A 25,023-nucleotide genomic window follows, 5' to 3' on the forward strand; every position below is an offset into this window, starting at 1 on the left:
CAGAGGTCCACAGACTTGTGAAAGGACAAGATTCCCTCTGTTGTGTCTAATGTATGTAATGATAAAATAATATTATGTTTTTTAAAAAGTTAAATCTTTTGTGTTTTCTATTGGAATGACAAAAATCTATTTTAGTGAACAAGCACAACAACAAAAAAAATCTAACATTTTCAGGCTAGGAGACATAAAACTAATACAAGATGATCAACTAAAGCTTCTTGTTGTTTCCCCAACACAAAATCTTTTTTCATAAACTTGAATCAGTGGTCTGTGGTTGTTCAGCGCGATGGGTGCACCAATGGTCAATTTTGCACTCCAATGACCAAAGATGGCCCACGACAAATGTCAGCTGGTGGTTGAAATTTTCTGGATAACCCATCAAGTGAAACTGCTGCATGAACTCATCTTCATAACATCCTTTTATTGTACTGTGGCATTTCCATTGCCGTCTCATTTTCTTCATCCTCCCCCTCCCTCCTTCCAGAGCTGGTGGTGAAATTATTATTAATATTTTCTTCTCTTTTTTTTTTTTTTTTTTTGGGTACAGTGAAGTCTACTTGAACAAATATCCGCCCAAGTCCACTTGCCTGCTGCTAAATTTTTAAGTCTGGTTGGTCTGGTTCAAGCTAATTTATTAGCTTTTTTTTTTTTTTTTTTACATCGAGTGCTTTGTGAAATTATTACTTAGAAAATAAATGACAGGGGAGAATGGCACTGTAAAATAAAATTCTGTCTCTCATTGTAGTCTCAAGCTTCCGCTTGCATCAGTATATGTGAGGGACAATCGCGAGTGTGCATAAGGCTACGTTCAAACTGCAGACAAATGCGACCCAAATCCAATTTTTTTGCCCATATACCACCCATATTCATTTAGTTTTCATGGCAGCGTGAGCGGCCCATTTCCAATCTGTTCACCCCAAAGAAATATGATTTGTTCCACTTCCATATCTGGTAGTACATCGGATAGTTTTCAAAGTGTCCACACGCAATCTGAACAATCACATCGCATTTCGTCTGACTTTGTCCTGACTGCACAAATAGCTGGGCTTCTTTTCCCTTACCTTTCCTCCGTCTTGTTAATAGGTGGTCTTAATATTGTCAGCACCCATTGCACAACAATTTAAGAATCAAGAATTCTTTATTGTCACCGCGTGTTACAGTTTAGTTTTGACCACTCCGGCTATGAGTACACATAGCAAAGACAGCCAAACAAACAGGCAGTGAACAAGGGTTACAGTTTTTTTTTTTTTTTTATTATAGTGTTCAAAAGATTAACATATTAAAAGGATGAAGATTTAAAAGTTTGTATGAACTGGTTGTCCTTCATGAGTCACAGATAACAGATAATGAGGTGATAAGGTGCTTATTGTGCAAAGATGATTTGAGGCTTCATTTACAGAAGTATGCATTTAGATATTCTACAATGATAGTGTGCAGGTAGGCAATAACATTAAAGTGATTGCAGCATAGGATGAGCTAGTAACAGTGGGGGTGATTTTGAAGTATTGGAACACAGAGAGGCCGGTATCCACTATTATCTTTTTTTCTCTTTAAATAAAGCTTTATTGAACACTTCTAGCAACGATATCCGTTACTACCTCTGTAAACAGTGTGCTGCTGTGCGACTTATCCATCTGCGCATGTGGGTCACTTTGGGCTTGTGATCGATGCAGACAAAAGTCTGACGATGGTTGCATTTAATTAGTAGTCTGAATGACCACGCAGTAAATTGGATGTCATCAAAAAATGTGAATTGAACATCAAGATTTGCAGTGTGAACGTTGCCCAAGATGCTAGGGATATGACTTTGACGGGTATCCTGAATTATTCTGATTGGATGAAGAACAACACAAAAAGCACTGAATGGAAACGGTGCCCCAAGATGAATCTTTGATTAACGAGAGACCAGCATAAATTCCTGAAGAAGCCAAATGGTAACAGAGACACAGACATTTATTTGTTCGAGGAGGACTACACAAAAATATAAACCCAAGCAAGAATGGGAATCCTGAAAAATCAACTGTCATACACGTTTTATAAGAGAAAAGATATAATTCCTTTATATTTCTTAATTCACTTTAACTGTCTACAATTTTCTCCTTCAAAATTTGATGGAAAATGGCAATGGTCAACCCCTACCATTTGCTGTAATCTAATGTGGGACCGATGCTGGATGTTTCTGGCATGGCACCAAGTCATAAAGTCTGGCATAGTTCTCTGAGTGGTGTGAAATTGTTACTGTCAAGATTGTATGTCAATTATGCACAGTGTGACACATTTGAGTCCTGCTCTGTTTTTCGAAATTCTACAGTGCGTGCTGGGCTTAAGAGGATATAAAACTCATTCAAAAAGGATCAAACCTTAAAATACACAATTGATTACTCAACAGATGCATAATTAAATCCCCCTTGAATAAATTACTGCTGATCTGATGCATTTTTATATATAGTATTCCAAAATGTTTTAGAAAGGATTTCACCAGGCAAGCCTGATTTTTTCTTTTAAATCTTTCCAGTTCACTGATGCTTGGTGCAGCACACGATTAAAGCCACGTTTGACCAGATCAACACTGACATTAGGAGTTGACTTAAAGCAATACCACACATGGAGCCTCAAACACCCCATACTGTGTGGTTTTTCAGGGGTGGCAGAAAAACACTCTAATGAGGTCATTAAAACAAATATTGGTAATTTTCAAAAACAGAAAGAAAAATGTAGGAATAGAAATTACTTTTCTGTAATTTCGCTTGTGGAGACAGTTATTCCTGCACAACTTCCATCTGGTAATGTAAGGTGGAGCTTTTTCCTACATGTCAAAAAATTATAGTAAGATGTACTTTCATTGCAGAGGAGATTCGGGCTTGTGGGGATATTAGAGACAGGTTTAAATTGACAGTGTAATACAGCAGGAGGGCTAGGTGAATGTTCTTTCTTTCCTTCTTCACCTCCGTTCTAATTAAATGAGCTCCCAAATTTCAGTCGTTGGCATCTTATACCATGCTGCCCGGCAGGAGGAGATGGTTTATTTGTTGATCTTATTTGCATAAGGTAATTATAGCTGCTGGAAATGTGCAGCTGTGCGTCTGTGTATCTTCTCTTGCTCACACACTTAGCGTGCGTGTGTGTGTGTGTGTGTGCTTGGATATAAGCTTGGTGGCAGACTTGGTGGCAGATTCGCAGTTCAAAAGGAGGACAGGAAAGGTTGTGAGAGGCAGAGTTACAAAGAGGAAACTCATAAAAGTGAAGTCAGTGTAGATAAGAAGTCAGAAAGAGGAAAATTCAGAAGATGAGAGGGAGGAAGTAACAGTGGAGGAATAAGGGTAAAAGTATGGGCAACAGGAAAAAAAAAAAGAGGGTAAAGGTTAGGCTTTTTTCAGTGGTGGCAACATACTGGATACACCTATTAGAACAAGACTACATGTCTGTACGTCAGTCTTAAATGAACAAGAGTGATGGGAAAATGTTCCACTGGTATTTTTGAAAGAAAGATTATTTTGCAGGAACAGAAGGAAAAAAAAAACAATACATACTATTAGGGTGGAAATTAACAGCCACTAATTTATGTAAAAAGGGAGATGCACTAAACTTGATCAACCCTCAGGACAGAGTGACAGTTTTATCATTTGAAAAGGAAAACAGTGTTTAGTTTACACAACAGAGCTTTGGGGGGCGGCATTACATTAGAAGGAGATAGACTGCTCCATCTCCAGTAAAAGAAGGGCCGAGCATAGAGCAGACCAGAGATTCAGTTTGATATTATGAATTTATAAAACCAGCAAGCAACAAGAATACCACTTGAAAAGAGCTAGAGTTGTTATTTTAATATGCTTGTGCTGACATATGTTGAACATATTAAACATTTTATTTACCTTGAAGTTTTTTTTTTTTTTTGGTATGTGCATTTAGACAATAAATGGTAATAGCTGTACTTGAATGCACCATAGCAGTGTTTTAATTTAAAACAGTCCTGATGCGTGGTTGCATGTCTGCTGCGTTGACAACTCTCGTGACATTTGCTGCAGGGTTAATGCTACAGGTAGCTGGATTTAGACTTTAGCATAGCTTTCACTGTACCAGCATGTTTACATTATTCCAGGCAACCCATTAAGTGAACTACATGAATTTTTTTATTGTTGTTGAAAAGCTTTAAATTGGTCTACTTTCTGTCTTTTTCCATCGTTGCTCAATTAGAAATGTTATTGTGTCCAGAATCTCATAATAGCACTGAGCTCTGATTTGTTTTGTCACACAGTGGAACGCCCAGTTGTGTTCTTTACCTATGCACACGAACACTTAGTATGTGCAAAAGTTTAAAACAAGGCTTTATTCCTTTGGTACACTTGCATGCAGAACCATAGGTATGGCACCAAAAATAAATATCTGAATACATGTATTGTAGCCTCCCTTCTGCCACGTTAAGTAATTGACACAAGTTTCTAAGAGAGCAACCAGTCACTGCTTGGCTATAATGTTGGTAATTTAATCCTTTTACCATTCTGTTGTGTTTTGGTCTTTTTGTGAGCAACCTTTTCAGACCTTTTGTACCCACTTTCATGTAACCTAATTTAAAGTAAATTTCTATGATCAATTCGTGTCTAATGTAAGGAAACATGGTTATGTAACTCCAATGAATATTTCCCAGCAGGTCACAGCTCAGAATTGGTTTTATTCGATCTGTCAGATTTTAAACAGAACAATCCCAAACAGGGATCAGAATTATGCAAATAAGACCTAATATTAAAAAGTCAGAAAATAGCATGCAAATAAATTAAATTATACATGAGCTTTTTTCTGAATCGCTATCTCTATAATTTCCAAGCTGAACGGTATAGCATGGTGGGGGGGTTTCTGCAGAGCTGGAAGTACATTTTCTTCTACTGTAATTGCGTCCTGTCGGCTACTCTCTTATTCATAGGTCGCAACAGCAAGTCATTGCACCTTGCTCACAGACTTGACAGGTTTGGTTTTTTTACGCCGCATGCCCTTCCTGATGCAACCAGAGTTAAAACTAGAGTATCATAGATCCAGACTTAGCCCGCTACACCACAGAGGGATAAGTGCATTTTCTTCCCATGCTCTGCAATGAAATACTGGCTTTTACATCCCATGACCTCTTGTAGGAAAGCTATCCTCATTTAATTGTGACTACTATTTCGCTGGATGTGCTCCAGGGTATTCCATTGGCATTTGCTTTAGCTACTGTGCACTTGCCAACTCCACTGTGTGATGGGGCATTAGTCCACTTTTGCATTTTGCCCCTTTACGCTTGTCACCTTTGGTGGAGGTGTTGATCCACTCCCCTTTCTATATAACCAATTTGTTGTTGGTTGCTAGTTGTCAGTTTAATTGGGTGGAGACTATCAGAGAGTAGTGGTCATCTAGAGATATTACGCAGTCATCTTTTTTAATCAGTTATGCGGGTTTGTTGCACTCTAAGGACACAAGGTAGGTCTTTTTAGACCTTAAACAGTTAAACCAGTATGCTTTTATTAGAAGTAATATTTTCAGTTGTAAATATTCAACTTCGTGGTTGTAGCACATAGAAAAGTTGTAACTGTAGTAGGGGTGGGTGATATGGACTTAACCTTTTATCACGGTATATTGTGGTAGAATTGGGATAACAATATACATGATGATAAAAGACTTCATAGTTTCTTGGTTTTTACGTAACTGTGTGGCTGTACCTGCATGTTAACTATCCCAATAAACACAAATACTGTCCCTAAAAAACATTTAATGGTGTAACATTTGACATATTAAAATAAAATTTGAAATACACCATCAGGATACTAGTTACATAAAGAAGTGTGATTTATATCAGCAAACTACACAAACTCATAGCATTTATTTAGGTTTTTTTCATTTATTGATATTTATTGATGCGCTCAAGAAACCGACAGTGAATAAAATAGCAAAAAAAAAAACAAAAAAAAAAACAATCCTTACAATAATGTCTGTTTTGGGCGTTTTCAGACACCACTGATTGGAATTTATGGTTGTCAAGATAAACTAACATTTTTATCATGATATAAAAAATAAACTGCGATAACGATAAACCGATACAACAAAGGCTCACTCCTAAACTGCAGTCTCAATCAAATACTTTGAAGGAAATTACTTTCCAAATGCTTTTGTTATTCTTGAAGTCCTTTAAAAAGTAACATTACATGTCTCACTTAAACTTGTTGTTCTGACTTATTTCGAGTATTATTTTACTATAGCTGAGAAACATTACGGTAAGGCATAAGTGGCCTTTTTCAAAACAGTCCATTGTGAAGTTGTCAGAAAATTAGAGAGTATAACAAGGAAGAGAAGAACAACTAAGAAGCAAGTCTGTGACAAGAATGATGGACAGGCTGATGTTTGAAGTACAAGACTAAAAAAAAAAAAAGACTTCTGTGATGAAATACTGCAAGGTCCTTCTTCCCCTCCTCTCTGCCATTCATCTATTGCACTGTTTGTGATCTGGATTAAACCTCTTGCTCTCCTGAACACTATTTTCTGCTGTATTTCTGAAAATTCCTTATCCCCCCTCGCTCATTACCAGAGAATCCCTAAAATCCCTTTTCTTTTTACTACATCCCGTTTTCCCTTCAAGCTACCCTCACAGAAAGACAGTAAAAGCACCTTTGTCTTTTGTTTTCTCATTTTTTTCCTCAATTTCTTTATATAGACACAATTTAATGATATCCTAAAAACTCAGATGTAACTCTTATGGAGAAGAACGCAAATACTGCTTGTAGGAATTACATTTGCATAAGGGAGTATGTGATGTTGCATTGCTGTGATGCCAGCAGTCTCTAACCCCCCCTTTAGCTATTCCACGGATGCCACGGGCTCTTTTCTCTGTTTCCTTCTCTTTGCGAAGGTGCTTAAGAATTAATAAATGTGAAAACAAAAACTCACTCGTGCCACATAGGTATTTGTAGCTTCATTTGAAACTTTCATAGTTATTACACATCAGTGACAAACTACATCCAATGATTTGGCATGCATAATTCTGGGGAGAAAAAGTTTACCCCCTCTAGATTTCTTTGTTATTTTCTTTAAATCACAATCAAATGTTTCAGATCTAACACATTTTGAAATCAAAGGTAATGTGAGGAAATATAAAAAGGCCGTTTTCAAATGTTTATTAAGAGGGAAAGGTTACCCAAACTAACATGGCCTTATGTGATACAATCATGTAGTTCAGAAAAACAATATACCGGTAATGCTGACAGACTAATGTGGTTTAGTTTGACTAGGCCATTTTGGAGTGGCCTAGTCAAAGTATTGTGTAGCTTGCCTTTAAACAGGCAAAGAAAAAAGGGCCAAAATTAGGGCTTGGCAATATGTTATGATTTTAAAAATATTGAGTTAAAAAAAAGAGATATAGGATGAGACTACATGGTTTAAATCGGGATGATCTATGTTGCGTTATAATTATACTTCATTCCAGAAGGTTATTTTTCTGCTGTTTCTCATATTTATCTACAGTTAGTTGTTAAAAATGTGCCTGTGAGACATTTGGGATAAAGATTTGATTCAGAGATGCCTTTTTATTATTAATTAAATGAAAACGGATTGAGATAAATATTGTATATCAGCATTTAGCCTAAATTATCAAGACATTATTTTTGCTCTATATCGCCAAGCCCTAGCCAATATTTCTCCAAAGCGATGTGAAGGACTAACTGACAATTATGGCAATTACTCAGTTATTGGTAGTTATTGCTCCAAAGCATTATACAGGTTACTTTTCCACATAGGGCTAGGTTGGTTTGGATACCTTTTTTTTTCTTAATGTCATCATCCTTTGAATACTGCATGTATGATTTTCTCGCTTCATCTGACAAACATTTATTTGATAATCTGAGACATGGAAGTGTGACAGAAAATCAAAAACAGAAGAAATATTTAAGAGGCAGATACTTTTTTTCCAGCCACGAGAAACGATGAAACACAGACAACTGACAAGACATAAAAACACATATTTGAGTGACTTAAAAGATGCCGAAGGTCGTAATGAGTAGGGGCTGCACGTTAGGGATTAGCTCTGTTGCCTCAGAGCTAGAAGGTCAAATTTTATCTAGGTCCTTTTTGTTTGGGGATAGTGTGTTATCTGTGTGGTTGCAAGCTTTTTTGTCCCTGGTTCTCTGGTTTCCTCCTGCAGTAGAAATACATGAATGTTTGGTTACTTGGCATGGCCGTTGTTTTTTTCTGACTTCAATCCATTAATGGCAATCTTTAATTTTGTTTGATGGTGCGTGGGTTCTCTCCAGGTACTCCGGCTTCCTCCCACAGTCCAAAAAACATGACTGTTAGGTTAATTGGCATCTCTAAATTCTCCTTTGGTGTTAGTGTGTGAGAGAATGGTTGCTTGTCCTGTTTGTCTCTGTGTTGCCCAGAGACTGGCGACCTGTCCAGTGTGTACTCGCCTCTCGCCCATTGACAGCTGGAGATAGGCCCCAGCACCCCTCGCAACCCAACCAAGGGATACGCGTGTTAGAAAATGGATAGATGGATGGATGGATGGTTTATTTTTTAACTAACACGAGGATGTAATCACATTAAGTAGACTCTTTGTCTTCCTTAAATTACAGAAGAAACCAAAATTACAGAAAATTACAGCATTATTATAACTATTTCATAGTGGTGCTAAAGATTTGACCCATGAATTCCACACCTAGAATATTATGACTTCTAGAGATTCTCACATAATGTGACCTGCCACCTCAGTCACATTGGCTCTTACTGTTACATCAAACTACCTGCAGTAGCATACGTTTCATTTTGGGTTTTCAGCTTATTATTCAGCAATTTCTTATCAACTATTCTGTTATTGTTAGAAAAAAAGGCTGTGTTCATAATTTCAATAACCATGGGCCTATACTGTTTTCACCACAGTTGTACATCTTGATACCAGATGAAGCTATAACTCCAACAAGTAGGAGCCGCAAAATATGAAAGGTTAATTGTACCATGTTCCTGTTATGATAAATATTTTCTCCAGGATTCTTGTCATTACAGACACATTTATCTAAGTTATAAAATGATGTAGCAGCTTTCAGTAATGGTTTGGTGGTGGTGGAGCTGGTAGTGGAGTCCACTGAAATGGTATCTGATTAAACCTGCTGATGATTTTGTTTAGATCTTTGGTTTATGACCTGATTATGACCAAGATCTTCAAGCTCTTCAAGATCTTCAAGCTCTTCCAAAACCTGCTGATGTTGTTTTGCTATTCCGTTCTTCCATCTTCTTCCTGTAATTTTTTTTTCATCAATTATCTTCATTTTCAGTTCCCGTTGAGCAGCTCTTAGTTCCTCCTTGTTTCCGGGTTTTTTTCCAGGTTGATTCATTACTTGTTATTGGAGAAACACCGTACCTGCATGAACTGTTCTCCACATAAAAGTTAATATGATGCAATTTGTGATGCTGTTGCTGTCTTTCCCATTAGGAGCACATAGTTTTTCCCCACGCAGTGGAGCTGAAACGGTCCCTAGGAGCATGCCTGTGCACATTCTTAGTTATTTGGTTATCACAACAGTAAACATGTTTAAATTGGAGGCAGCTGGACTTTCGCTCAGTTCTTTCTGAAAATGTTTTGACACCTATCCAGGAGTCTTTGTCAACTCTGGTGGCTCGCAGTTAAGCCACCAGAGTTGACTTTTGCTCAGAAAGAACTATGCAAAATTCCAGTTGTCTCCAAGTTAAGCCTTTTTGGAGTCCCTCCGAGCTTCTTCAGTCTCCTCAGACCATCTCTTCACTGTGTATCTCACAGCTGGTTTTCTGTATCCACAGTGCTTATACACAGGCTGAATATTCACCAGGTTGTGATCTGAGCTCCCAGGGGCGAGAGGGATGGCATCCAATATGTCCAGCATTTAATTTTCTGTAGTGTGGCAGGTAACATACTAGGTAAAGGGAGGGCGAGTGTTGGTAGGTAGGGAGCCTGTGTTTGGAATCTGGTGGTAACAGTGCTGGGTATACACAGTCATCCCAATAACGTGTAGACTCCCACTGTAGATAGTATGGTCTCTTGCCAACAGCTAGCAGTTCAGTGTCTCTTTGATCAATAAATGCAGAGTTGCACGTTCTATCATACACAACCACAGCCAGAATACCTCCTCTCTTTGTAGAAGATAAACTTTATCTATTCTCAGAATTAGTAAGGTTTTTAAAACAAATTCAGAGGGAACACAGACATGTACCACATTACTTAAAATTAAACAAATTCTAAACTAAAAATAAACTATTAGATAAACTATAATTACACATTTCTATAGTAGCTTTAAGCTGTGAAAGAACAAGATCGAGCATATAATAGGAAGAGGTAAGTTATTTCTACAATGGTCTATGGTTTTACTGATTTTAACTTTTAATTTATATCTGTAAACATGGATTTGAAATCACCTTGAAATCTCACTTTTCAACGTAATCCGAACCACGTCTCTTGGAGAATCTATGCTCTCTTCTTTTTCAGAAGCTCAGATGGCCAGGCTAAGCCACGGAGATCTTGTTCTCAGCCAGCAAGAACAACACGTTCAACACAGTGATCCCCCAGTTGTGCAGCGTTGATGGCAGTGAAAGAAAAAGATCACTGCTCTGTGCAGACTTTACGACATCAGCAGGTTTTTCAGTAGCGATGGTAATTCCTCTTTCATAGGAGCACATCATGCTAATAGGTTAATGTTGTGCACTCTGGGATTCAGAGTTTTTTAACAAATATTTTGTTCTGTTTACAGTTTAGATCTCTGTCTTCCATGTGGCTGGGCTGGAGCCCCAAAAAACCTAATCAACTGAAGAACAGCTTAAAATGTTAACTTCACAATCATTTAGCCATTGTTTCAAAAATCAAAACCATGTTTTAGAGCAACGGCTCTCACACACACGTGGTGTGACTTCTCCTCTGTTGTTGTTTTTTTTTCAAATCATTATTGACTCTTCATGCAAGGCTATATTTTTTAAAATGCTGTTCTTATCTTCAAGTCAAATTGCTCAAAGGTTGTTTTCTATTCAACATTCTTATTAGTACATCATAAGGTCTGGATTTCCAATTATGCAGCAAGTGCAGCAATTATTTTCAGTCAACTTTCTATGGACTGGAGCCTTGTGATGTACTAAATTTAGTAGAAATGCAAATATTTGAATCATAACTGAAATAGAAACCTGGACCAACAGATAAACAACACCCATCATAATTTGTTTTACTCTGTTTTAGTCTCTGTCTTTGTTGTTTTAAAAGGTCTATCAGTACATCTTAGTTGTCCTCTCAGAAACTTTTGTGTTTTATAGATCACACCCATGTCACAAGGAGCAGAATCTGAGGTGATGCACGTCAGAATTTTTTTAACACTGCACGGACCAGGAGCGCAAGCCTCATTCAAGTTTGCCTGTATTGACATCAAATGGCTCAGAAGTTCCAAGCGGCACAATTGTGTTAAATGCTATGTTGTTACTATTTATTATGTGACTGAAAACAGCACACATAGAATACTGGCATACTTTTACCCCAAGTTTGTGGATACAAACAAGGATTTTGAGTTCTATTCCCATCACCTGCTGCATAAATAAGGTTTAAAACAACTACCCAGGGTATGTAAAGCAATCTGCTTTTATTTAGTAAAGCTACGTTTTTAAATCCTTTATTTTAAAAAAAGATCCCTATGGGCTTTACAGACAGGCTGTCTTCCCCATCTTCACGCCTTTCTGTGTTTAACAGGTGAACATACCATATTCTTCTACATCTCTAGCCTTCCATTTATTTCTGTTTTGCTGCCATAAACACACCAACTATTTTTTATGATAATTGACGCCCCATTTACACTACCCTTGTTAAACCGATCCATGCCGAGCTCGGTCCGGTCTTGGATCAGTTAACCAAGCCAAGCCTCGTTCTGACGACCGTTTACACATCACGCTATCTCAGTTCCTTTGTTGCTCCTCGCCTCCTAGTGACGATCTGCGGTACTACTGTTCTCTGGGATTGAAGGAGGGACCAAGCAAATCAAAATAGTGGAGCCCGTAACTTTCAGGCAGTCAAGCTTGGTGATACGTTGTTGTTTGCTGAGAGTCAGGCGAAGACGGCAACTTTTGGTGGTTTTACTTGACAGAGTCAGCTTTTGAGAAGTGGATAAGACAAACGAACGTCTAATAAGGATTTAGAGACGCAGGAAACAACGACAGATGCTGAGGTTCATTGCACTGCTAAGCAGAATCATCACTGGATATCGTGAGTCATGGTAGGGAAGCTAATATTTTTATGGATGGATGTAATTTCAGTTGACCACACGGAGATGACACGGTCTGCACATGCGCTCTTCGTTATCTGATAACCGGGCCAGAAAAAAACAGGCCGAGCTCACACCTGGAACTGGGCTGCCATATCAAGTATAAACGTCTATAACGCCTCAATGGCCTCGGCAATCCAATGCACCAGTATAACTCAGCCTTTAGGCTGCTGGAGCCCACTACCTTGTTAACTGCCAGAGCCCGCCAGATGCTAGAGCCCGTACCTGGCTAGCCACTCAAACCCACTAGCTATCAGCAGCAAGACATGCGTCAGCTGCTGTCTGCCAAGAGGTGGGCCAGAACAAAGCAGTTAGCTGCACTCAAAATGTCTCCTTATTGTATCACTTTCCTACTCAATATATCCACAGACAGTAACAATGAAGCTTATTTTTACACTACCAATTGTATTTACATTTGCTCCACATGCATCAGCGCTGTTGAACTGTGGTAGTGGGGAACAGACATGTCCTGCATCCAGCTTTTGGGACCATGCCATGTCACATTGCTGCAGTAGTCAAAGGAAAAGGAGCCCCAGTTATGTATTGAGTGCTGTACATGCTCATAATTTTCAGTTGGCCAACATTTCTGGTAATCGTTTTTTTGTATTTGTCTTAAGTAATATTAAGATATTCTAATTTTATTAGTTGTCAGTTATAATCCTCAAAATTAAAACAAATAAACACTTGAAATACATCAGTCTGTGTTTAATGAATGAATATACAAGTTTTGTTTTTTGAACGGAATTACTGGAAAAAAAATAAAAAAATCAACCTTGTCATGATTTTGTAATTATATAACGAGTACCTGTATGTGTGCTTCAACCAGTTACCTACAGTCCTTGACGCCAGTGTCTACTGTGCTCTGATTTTTCACTGGTTGTAGCGGACTCACCCACCCCTGAGAACTGTATACTAATATGGAATCTCTACCTTGAAAGTAAGGCAATATATGCACTGGATGACTCTTGCTTGCAAGGCTCTTGTTGGCCTGGTTCCTACTTATTTATGCACTTTTTTGGAGAAAGCCTTTATGCCTTGATAAAAATAAAATAAAAAAAAACAGCCCTAATGGCATTACCACCCATAGGCCTGATCACAGCTCATGCAAAAAAACACGGTGTTTAATAATTGCCAAGTCAGGGTTCTCGCTGCAAGTGTAAGAAAATGTCATACAGTCTCAAGGTCTAAAGAGTTTATAGTGACATCCAAAAACAGTTTTGGATGTCACTTAACCTCAATGTGTAATACACCTGAAATATAACTTAATGAAGAAAAAATGAAAAAGGACACATTCTTAAGAGCAGACAGCATGAATAAAAGTTGCTGTATATGGCTTAGCTTTATATTTAACCAACAGCATGTTAAAAAGATGATATAAAGATTAAAATCAAAGGGATTGCCATCACTACATTCTTGTAATGATCTTAATGAGTTGTATTTATTTCATGTCTAACACTTAGCTCCATGGTCAGTGGGCTCATTAGCACTAATACCGTAATAGAGTATCCAGTATGTGCACATAATTAGTGGAAAGGCAAGGGGGGAACGAATCCAGGCACAGGTTGTAAAGGAATAATCACTTCATAAACAGGCTCAGCCTCACTGTGGGTCATAAAACACCATGAAGGGGAGTGATCACGAGTAAGACATGAGTAGGACAAGCAGGAGTGATTCAGTGGAGTTAACGCCATGGACTTTATTAAGAATTAAGAACTACTTAGTCTCAAACATCCCCACTCAAATGCAACAGTGCATTTAGAGTGCACATTTGTCTAATATGGGTCTCTGCAGTTGTTCTAATTTACAGAGCGCCTATAATTAAAATATTAACTTCTAAGGTTTAGGGTAAGGGTTTGAAAGTGCATAACCTGTAGAAAACAAGGAAAATAAAGTTAGTTGAATAATAAAGCACCTGTGTGAAAGGAAGGTTACTCAATCGACATTGTTATTCTGGTCAATTCAACAGCAAGGTCAGCTCTGACAATCAGCATTTTAAAACTCACTTTGACTTACTTAAAAAAAAATACCAAGGGTGACTGTAATAAAAAAAAAATATTAAATGCTGTTATGAAAACTGTGTTATATAACCAATGTAGGTTCTACCTGGTAAAAAATAAATAAATAAATAAATTACCAAAAATTTCACGCCCAATAGTGAAATAAACAGCATGGATATTCTTCATGGCTTGCTGAAGAAAAAAAACAACAAAGAAAAAAATTATCTGTGGCCTTTATTTCTAAAACATAATTTTGTAATCATATGTGCATTGAACTCAGATGTTTTTAAAGCAGGAAATACTCCAGAATCATGCTTTTTCTGTATAATACAACCGTGTAGTCTCTAAATGTACAGCAGCGTTCCATGCGGGACAGAAATCAATACTCCAATAAGTGAGAGAATTGCAGCTGCAGGCAAAGATAAATGCATTTGTAAAAATTGTCCATCTCTTTACTCAGCATAATGCCTTACAGAAGCATAACACTCAGCTACAATTATCTAAAAACATTCTCATAAACCTGCACTGAGAAACACAAACTACTAAATATTATTAATGAAAGTCACATAATGCCAGGTTAATGCTCATCCGAAACAAAACAAAAAAAGAGGACTATTTTGCAACAAAGTGTAAACAGCACATGCAGAACAGTCATGGCAAAGAGCAGCTCTGTTTCACAAATGAGCACTTTAGCCACTGTAATGAAAACTTCCCTTGTGAACAAGTGGAAAGTGGCTCATTATGCCTTGGGGAGTAATGGAAACTCAGCCTCTGTGTCGCTAAGCTATAAGTTTCTCAGTCATGCCTCGGAGCAATAATCAGATGGGAAAGTTAAGAGCTGAAGGCTTTAAAAGTCAATAGAGGGCAACAGAAAGCTTGAAATCAGACGAGTGCTGTAAAATACCTCAGTGAAATACAATGGTTCCCCTAGAACTGTTTTTTTTTGTTGTAGTTGTTAACATAGTTAATTGTTCTTTTTTGGGGGATTTCCTAAGATTTTTCTTCCACTTAGCTTTCCATTAATATCACAGAATACAGCTTTATATGAGCAGCAGGCTTCTGTCTCTCTCGATCTTTCTCATTTATCCTTATTTCTGTCTCTATCATGTATCTTTATACATGGTGATATTTTGAAGGCTACATGCCTATCTTCCTTCCTACTTAATGATTGAATGAAAATATTTTTAAATCTAGAGCCAGGGTTTAGAATATTTTAGAGCGTAACTCAATTTCATTTTATTTTTATTACATTTGAGATCTGTTTCTGAAACATCTATGGGGTCAATTCAGCAACAAAAATGTGTTTTCCAATAGATAAAGCCAGCATCTTATTTCATAGATGAACTCAGGAAGGTGGATTTTTGTTTCCAACAGAAAGACTTTTGGTGATTTGTGACAATCAAAGCAAATTCTATTTTGGCAGGACAGCTAAAAATGACCATAGAGGTGTTTACTTGTTGAGAACGTGCTGTATTGAGCTTTAATTCTTTATAATAATCGAGTTTAAACGTACGAGATCATCATCGTATTTGTATTAGGCAAACATTCTTAATATATTGCAGGTTAAAGGGTTACCATGTGATATCAACAAATGTGTCCTTCTCTGTAGTAACATACAACAGAAATGGACACATTCATCCCGTTGGATCCCACACTCCCGACGCAAGCGATACAATTTCTGTTGGGGGACTCGGTGCGTTCTCTCTCCAGGTGGGAGTGTGAGTTTACCTGCATGCAAACCAAAGTCACTTTGAGCTGAAAGTAGGAGAGGGGACTTCGCTTAGGAGACACACAAGGCCCCCGCACACCTGGGAGTCCTGTGCGTAAAATGTGAGCCGTGTGGATTCTCCACAGACGTTTTACCCTTGATAGTTGAGCGGGCTTATTGGCTTTATTTCTTGTGACAAATTCCTGCATTTACCGCAGCAGACATCCACCGTACACCTTTCAGTACGGCACAGAGTGGGTGCGACGCCGCAGGTGCTGAAGTCTCACGAGTGCCTTGGAGCAGCCTAGGTCATTAGCTCGCTGTCAAATAGAAAACAGTTCTACCGTGCAGTTTGGAGTGTGATGCCGCATAAGCGCTACTATAACTTGACCTCTGTGCGTACCTGTCCGCTGATTCCAGTATTTGAGAGCCTATTGACAGAAATAGCTCAGATTTCACTAAGCAAATAGGTACAAGCCTCCCACTGAATAATTACTGCATGGGCGATTATGATTCAGCTGGCAATAACTTATTTAACCCCAACTGGTGCAATGAGTTGCTTCTCATTTCTTAAACCACCATGTGGAACGAAACTTCTCGGGGTCGTGGAAAAGATGTCACTCTGTTTCAGAAGGGACAAATCATTGGCAGGCATAAAGCAGAGAAAACATTGTAAGGAGATTGCAGAAACTACCAAAATTGAGTTAAGAACAACAATGTTCATGAATTATCTCCATCCAGTTTGACTGAACTTGTTCCATGTTACAAAAAAGAAGAAGAGTAAACATTTGGTCTCTAGATGTGCAAAGCTAATCAAGTTATCCATCCCAAGTAATTTCCCTTAATTCTAAAATGATAGGATTACAGGAGAATGAAGTTCACCCTCACGTACAGCATTTTCATATATTTATCACAGATATGTATGTGGATATGTCTCTTTATTGTGTTGTTGCATTTAAAGTGGATTGTTTTGTGGCTGTATGTAGCTAATATGCACATAATTTAAAAACAATGCACATTCATCTTAAATGAGTGCATTTCACACTAACTTCTATTGTTCCCTTTTTTGTGGCAGCTTTAGTTTGACAATCACTTTAATATATCAGCACAAATGATAAAAAGCTATGAAAACATGCTGCTCATTGAAGCTTTAAAAACACATCAAACACCTACAGTAAATCCTTGGAGGACTCTACTCCTATTTGCAAATAGATGATTTCAGTAGCTTGAGTGTTTGGCGTCTTATTGACTGGGTATGAAATTATGCGATAGACACTAGAGAATTGAAAAAGCACGAGAGTCATTCACAGAGTGTTACTGCTCTTCAAGAAGAGAGTGGGAAACACTCGGAGACAGCTTGACACGCCACAAAACACAAAAACAGACATCCACCAGCCTCCATCACAGGAAAACACATCTTAGACTGAAATCCACACCAACATGTTAGCCTGCAGGAACACTTAGACACTACAAACATTCGATAGCATGCGCGCAGATGCTTAATGCCCATCCATGTATCAGAAAACACTCAGAGACATTTTCTCTTCTGCTAACCTAATCTGCATTGCAAAGCAAGCAGAGTGTGTATAAAACAGATACACCCTGTCATACTTATCTGAAATTAAATATCACGGAATGTAAAATGCACGTCACTATAAAGATAAGAGAAACCAATGAAGCTTCTGAAGGAACAGTACAAATGTGCGAGGCATGTACTGCTGAGATAGTATTGTGAATAGAGAGGCCTAACATTTGACAAGAGTCACGCAGGATAGTGCAGGACAAAAAAAATTACTGAACAGTACAGAAGATGTGCTGAACAATACTGAAATGCAACATAATATAAAGCAAAACAGGGATGATTAAAACTACTGACCATTTTTCAAGCTTAAAGAAATAAAAGATTGTGTTTTTTCCCCTACTGCCTAGATACACCGGATCAGTTATAGTTTTTGGTTCCCAATGTTTTCCCCCATGACTATATGTTGGATGTTGAAAAATTCTAGTTGATAGAAAGCATTGTTATACATTTTAGGAGGGATTCTGGGTAATCTTCAGAAAGACAGCTTTAATGCATTAAAACAGAAAACAATAAAAGTAAAATTTCTTGATCCATTTTGTTGGTATGGGGTGGGTGGGGGGGGGGGGGTCTGAAAACGTCTCCTTCTTCAAAGAGGGGCTCAACAGAAAACTTTTGTGAACCACTGGCTTAGCATGATGGCAAGCAGGCCTACCAGCCACAAAGACCTGTGGAAATGCCAGTGGAAACATGCAAAACCCTGATCAGTAATCAAAGGACGTGATCTGATTGTTGCCACCCAAAAAAAATCTTGTTTTTTTAAGTTATTTTTAAGAGTATGATTATTTTCTGATAAGCCATTTAAATATGTATTTAAATCAAAATAGGTTTCTTTTCTAAAACTGGCAATACAGACATTATTTTATTATCTTTTGAGAAATGACATCTAATTTCGCAAAAAATGGTAAATGGATTGAATTCATGTAGCACTTTTCTAATCATCCTGACCACTCAAAGTGCTTTAAACTATAGCCACATTCACCCAAATGATGAACAAGCATTCATACACCGGTTCACAGATTGGAAGGAACTTGGGGTTAAGTGCCTGTACCAGTGGTACATCGACATGGGACAGAAGGTAGCTGGAATCGAACCCACAACTGTCCAATTGCAAGATGACTAAAATACCCACTGAGCCCCTGTTGGCTATCAGAAAAACCTCTTGATTGAAAATAATCGTAAATAAAGATCTGCCTGAGGTATGAATAAGTGTAGGCTTAACCATAATTCATTTGATAGTGTTATGCAGTTCTTAAAAGTCTTTTTCAAACAATTTAACGTCTTTCATCCTGCAGAGAGAGAACACGGTTCAGAGAGGAGAGAAAACCAAATTAAAGTGAAAAATCTGAAATGAATTTCCCACAACCTCATCAATAAAAGTTGAGGGACAGCAAGACCTTAAAAACAAGCACTCAAGCTTGTTCAGCACACTGAAAAACAAACAAAAAAAAGTGAATGAATGGTAAACAAAAGGAAAAGAAAAGAGCTAAAAATGAAAGTGAAGATACCAAAGAGAAGAGAAGAGGAGAAAGGCTGTATATATATATTTTAAGTTAATGGACTTGAACTTTACTTGAGGCAGGAGGTTGGGGAGTGATTACTGCCATTAAGATGCAGGAAGACTGCGTGCATCAGAGTGAAAATGTGTGCAGCATTGGGTGGGACTTGTCAGTGTATTTGTGTGTGTAGAGATGGGCGAGTCTACATTTCTGTGCACAGCACTGACCTTGAATGTCAGCTGGGACACACTTATCCACTTTTTCTGCCACCCTCTTTCTTTCTATTTTCTTTTTCTTTTATTTCTACATTTTCCCTCCCCTCCTCCTACCTGAACTAAAAACCCACGAGAGCCACAGACCACTCAAGAAAAAGGTCAGAGCCATTTCTTCCTTTATTCCGTGCCAATCAACCCCTAACAACTCTACTGCCCCTTTCTTCATCCTCGCCTCCCTTATCTGTCCTATATACTTGTATCTCAGTCAGTCTTGATTTACTTATGTTTTATGCCAAAGATGTCTTTAAACTTGAAGAATGTTTTTTTCTTTTTAACATTCAGGGGATTCTGTACAACCAAAAAAATAAATAAATCAATATATCGGTCAATAAAATTATACCATCTGGGTATACCATGACAAAAATAAAAGCTGTGGATATAACAGAATTCCCAAATAGCACAGAAATAAGTGAAGGATGCATTTTTCACAGGCAGAACTAATGAGAGTGTCTAGTTTCATACTTTGCTCTTCTTACAAAGAGAAAATATTCTTCTGTACCAGTACAACACTACTATTAATAAGCTACTATAGCTTTACCACACACAAAAAGCTGGAAGTAAATGATCTTGTCTGGTTTAAAATCACTTTCCTCAGGCATACTTTGAAACATAGCAAGATAAATTTACATCATTGTCTTGGTTAAGTCTGTCATGTTACTTCTGATTGTGTTAACAGCTGTACACACCTACCTATTTTAACTTTCCTCTAATAATCCATAAGACATTGTGGCATTTTACACACATTCTTTGTCAAAGTAAACTGGAATAAGTACAAAAACTTGGTCTATTAGTCTACTATAAATCAAGAAACTTTGTAACAAGGGAATCCGGTCAAGCCAGATTAGGACTACAGTGCTATAAACTTCCAATAGTTTTATGCACCAAACAAATCTAAGATATCTGTAGATAGCTTACATTTGTAGTATTGTTTAGTCATCCATACATCCATCCATCCATGCTATACAATCAAAGTGAACTTTAGTGTTTATACTTTAAAATTCCTAAAAAGGACGGAGAGCTTTAGAAATTGACAGGAACCACCATTAAAACGTTAGTACAACGTAGGACTTATGAACTCAGATACAACCACAACATTAAAGGATTTCCCGCCTTCCTCTATCACCGTGAACTGAACTCACTGAACATACTTTAAACAGACTAACCTGGTACAGACTGTGGTTTTTGTCCTTGAAGCAGGGCATGAGGCGGGAGTAGATCTGCAGGGAGTAGTAGTAAGCAGCCAGCTGGAGTGACAGAGCAGAGTGGCACTGCTTCTCAAAACACTTGTTGGCATCCAACACCTGCATGTATTAGAGACCATATGTTAGAGGTGGGGAGGGGGGGGGCAATCACAGCATTGTCAGATGTTTACGTCAGCATAGCTATAGCATGTACAGGAAAGTATTAAACTACTTTGAAACAACATGCGTGATATAATTTAGACCTATAATCCCATGCCCACTGTTAAAATACTTCAGATTTCAGCACCACTGCAATCTATTAAGCGAGCCCTTTCATCCCCTTTAAAGGGGTGAGCCATAACTTTAATACTCCCCGCAAAAGACTGAGATTGACTCTTTTCTTCTAAATTAAATTACTACTCTTGAGCTCAATCATTTAAGGAGCCATCTTTTGAACTGGCCCAGGCTGAAGTCACTGAGCCACGAGGACTGACAGTAGGACAGTGCAGAAATTAAAACAAAAATCACAATCTCATTTCCCATAAAAATTCTCAATTAAAATATATGGCAGTTCGCATGCAGATGGACCGTATTCCCCCAGCTTTTAATTTGTGTTTCATTCGTATGCTCACAGAATAGCTTTTTGAATCCCAGCATGCAACAGCAGCCATATTAAATGCTCGTCCAGGCTATTAAAAAGAAAAAAAAAAATACACCATTTTGTCAAGACATTGCAGGAATGAGAGATGAGAGAAGAGGAAGTTTAGAGTATAAAAAAACCTAGTTAGCTGAGCAGACCTGAATAAGTAGTTATAGCACAATAAAAAAATTGCTCAGTTCAAAAAGACTTAAAAAAGCTCAACCTGACAGTTATTTTAAATCGGTAAATTAATTAAGCCATTAGGTTCACATTGCTATCAACAAGCATTGTGATTCAATCAAACTTAAATTGATAGAGAACTTCATCTGTCATATATAACAAAGTGTTTTACAGAGGATAAAAAGAGAAGGAACATATCCTCAGGAATCCATGAAGGCCAGGTAACAATTCCAGGTAACAACTTTCCACCCAGAGAGATTTTCAAGACTATTATTGAGACATTTTGCTGCTCCTTCCTTAGGTCCACCCTATTGATCTAGCTGCTGTTCCTGGCTAAGAACTCAAGCAGGGGGGCAGGTGTTTGCGAAAATTGGGATATAAATTCCCTCAAGATGAAAATCACTTTTCAGCAAAAGTTAATAAGCCCCAGAGGCTAGACAAAAAACTAAAGCAATGTGATAAGTTTCTCTTTTTTCTTCAAACTAGTCATGAGGTCCATTGTATCCCTGTTGGAGCTGCAGCAATCCTCTGCTCAGGTGGGAGCATCTGTTGACATTACAACTATTAGTTGTGTGAGATATAAATCTAGCCAAGAAGAAAGCCTACGCTGATAGAAAGCAATGTGAAGTCCAGTTAACAATCAGCCTTGGGCCACGTAGAGGACATCAAGATCAGATTAGACCAAAATGTAGTTTTGTTTTTTTTTAACAAATCCAAAACTAGCTGCTCAGATCACTCTAAGCAGAACATGCCCACTGTGACATAAGGCGATGGCAGCACAACGCTGCAGGGATACTTTTTTCCAACAGGGACAGGGCAGCTGGTCAGATTTTAATGGAAGATGGATGCAGATAAATAATAATTTAAGGCCATCCTGGAGGAAAAAAAAAACACTTTAACGAGGAATAAGGTAAACTTGAGTGGAGAGGCACTGCACACATCAGCTCAGAGACACCCCGTCTTCATGTGATATTTCAGACTATCGGCTAAAACTAACCGTTACTCTGGACACACTTTATTGAAAATGTAAAAAAAAAGTTAAAGAGACAGTCTTACTAAAAGACAAAAGCACCTTTATTGCCACTATGTGTTTTTGTGTGTGTGTGTGTGTGACACCATGTGCACTTACCTGAGGCAGAGCCAGTAAGTAGGACAGAGCCAGCATCATGTCCCTGGGAAATGCATCGTTGGCCAGCTGCAGCAAAACTGAAGCGTGGAGGGGTGCAAGGGAAAGGAGAAGAAAAGACTTTTAATGAACACCTAAATTTGAACTCCTATCCAGCATTTCTTAAAAAAGGAAAGTGCTCTTGTACAAATATGAAATGTCCTTAATATTTGGCCGCATATGGGATTCTCCTCTCTTTCCTCTACATTCGCTCCATCGCCCCTAAACCTAATGACAGATTGTGTAACAGCAACAACTGCCTGGTACGCGACTGAGGTCACTGGCAACGGGCCGACCATCACGGCACCAAACACTGTGTTTGACTTTCGGTATAATGTTCATTTCCTGAAATGCTGTGTCAGAGGATATATAAAAAAAAGGGTTGGCAAATACTTGGGCAGCCATTTTTTTTCCTCTAAAGGTTACCACAATAAACATTTATCAGAACGTTATTTCAATAGCGACTGATTGGATTTCTATGCTTGTCAACAAAACAGTTGCTCAATTTGAACCGAAACGCTTTGAGCACGCCACAGAATACAAATATCTTCTGGCAAATATGTTTTTCTCAACACAACACAGTCAAAGACTGACTTATTTCACACTGCCTGGCTAAAAGAGCAGGCAAACAGAAAGTAAGCACACAATTCACACCCAATCTTCAGGTTTACCACCGCAGATGAACCTAAACAACCCTGAGCACACCGCTGCACTTAAATAATCACTCGCTAACTGAATCGCACACAAAGGAAACGGCGGGAGTGAGCAGAGAGAAGCAGAAAATCCCTTTGTAGTCCACAGAGAAGAAGAGGCTGTTTGTGATAAGAGCAGGAGACTAACTGGAACAGACATTTGAGAGAAAAAAAAAAAAAAACGCGGAGCATTGGACACTGGCTGCGGGACAGGTTCAGGGGCAAAGGAAGACGCAGGCTCTGGAGAATCAAGCGCACGCCGCTGCGCCGACGTTCACACATACAGGAGCCTTCAGCGGCTGACATGTTCAGCTGAAACTTCTCAGCGTGAAAGTGCGAGCAGGGGCGGAGGAAGTTTAAAGAGCCATAACAGCTCTCTTAAGAAGTGAGCCCACCCTCCTCCTTTAGCTCGCTTTTCTCTTTCCTCCTCTCCTACCCCCTGGGTTTCAATGAGCTACACCTCAGAATGAGCTGATTACACGCCTCTCTAAAAGTTACAGATACCATCGGGACAGGAATTACCAGAGGGGTAAACACACACACACACACACACACACACACACACACACACATTCAAAGTAGATAACCCTGACTTTAAAGCAGGCAATATTTCTGCTTGAGAACGAGATGAAGGGGAAAGCTGATAAAGGGACACCTCAGTGAGGAGACGGGGCCACGAGACGAGGCTAGCTAGACGCACGCATCCGTACGGATTTTTGCGGCAGCTTAATGTGGGCACACACTGCAAAAAGGCAACTAAACGTAAGTACAATTTTCTTGAAATTAGTATATTTTTCCTTGATTTGAGCAAATAAATAGGACTATTTGCCAATGGAATGTGTATTTTTACCCCTAAAATAAGATAATTAGATATCCTGCACTTGAAATAGGGCGATGGAGATGAATTGCTCCTATATTAAGTTCAAAACCCTTATTCCATTGGCAGGTAGTGTTATTTATTTGCTCAATTTAAGCAAAAATTCACTAATTTCAAGAAAATTGTACTTACTTTTAGTTCCCTTTTTGCTGTGCATTGCTAGCAGGAATGCGGCACGTATGGCTGAAAAACTCAGTGATTACGGCCTGGTCGCAATGCAGCCGGTGGCAGCACCTACGGCTCAGCGTGTAGCTCGAAGCAAAAGCGTGCATCCGCGCGTCTGTCCGGGTTGAGCGCTTGCGTCTGGCGCCTCGATTCCGTCGAGTCAATTTTCGTCCGTGTCATCGTTAATTTACCTCCGCCTTATCAGGGGTCAGCTGGAAAATCGGCACGTTTATTTCCTTAAAGGCCATATCCTAGTCTGTTTTTTTTTTTTGAGGACAGCCGGCGCAGCGGACAGATACGCCAGTCATTAATCGAAGCTTGTTATCGCGGGCCGTGCCGTCCGGAGCAGCTTTTCTCTTTCGCAACACGTCGCACTTCACAAGCAGCTGCGGGAAGAGAAGGTGACTTTTAGGGAGGGAGATGCGCATTTGAATGACAGAGGCAACCGTGAGAGAGCCTTAGTTTGGTTATGGGTAGGTTTGTGTGTGTGCAAAGCAGATATGTGGCTGCATACTAACACACTGCCATTCTTTGGCCAGGGATCGGTATTCACACACACACATACGTGTTTGCTCTTTACTTTTGTTGTTGCATTGATTTTGTTGAGCAGCTGTGATCCATCATAGAGCACGGCCTTGATGTTTTGACATGATGCTATCTCTCTGGTACCACTGCAGTGATCCGCCATTAATTACCGTTGCCGCGGGACGAGTGAGGACACATTAATTAGCAGTACGAGGCTATTCTTCCCATGTTATCCCCAAGTTCGACACACACGGGCTATGTGGAGAAG

The 25,023-nt window shown here is 38.8% G+C and overlaps 1 protein-coding gene across 3 annotated transcripts in view; it reads right to left on the reverse strand.

Annotated features, from left to right (window-relative positions):
• Positions 1-25,023, reverse strand: part of nbas (NBAS subunit of NRZ tethering complex) — a 251,018-nt gene that overhangs the window by 105,773 nt on the left and 120,222 nt on the right. For all 3 annotated transcript variants that reach the window (XM_036147528.1, XM_036147527.1, XM_036147526.1), the window contains exons 40-41: positions 22,461-22,537; positions 20,494-20,631 (exon numbers count right to left, since the gene is read on the reverse strand). In XM_036147528.1, the coding sequence (XP_036003421.1) occupies positions 20,494-20,631; positions 22,461-22,537 (215 nt within the window). The remainder of the gene's footprint in view (positions 1-20,493; positions 20,632-22,460; positions 22,538-25,023) is intronic.

This window comes from Fundulus heteroclitus, chromosome 15, assembly GCF_011125445.2.
Source record: "Fundulus heteroclitus isolate FHET01 chromosome 15, MU-UCD_Fhet_4.1, whole genome shotgun sequence".
Taxonomy (NCBI): domain Eukaryota; kingdom Metazoa; phylum Chordata; class Actinopteri; order Cyprinodontiformes; family Fundulidae; genus Fundulus; species Fundulus heteroclitus.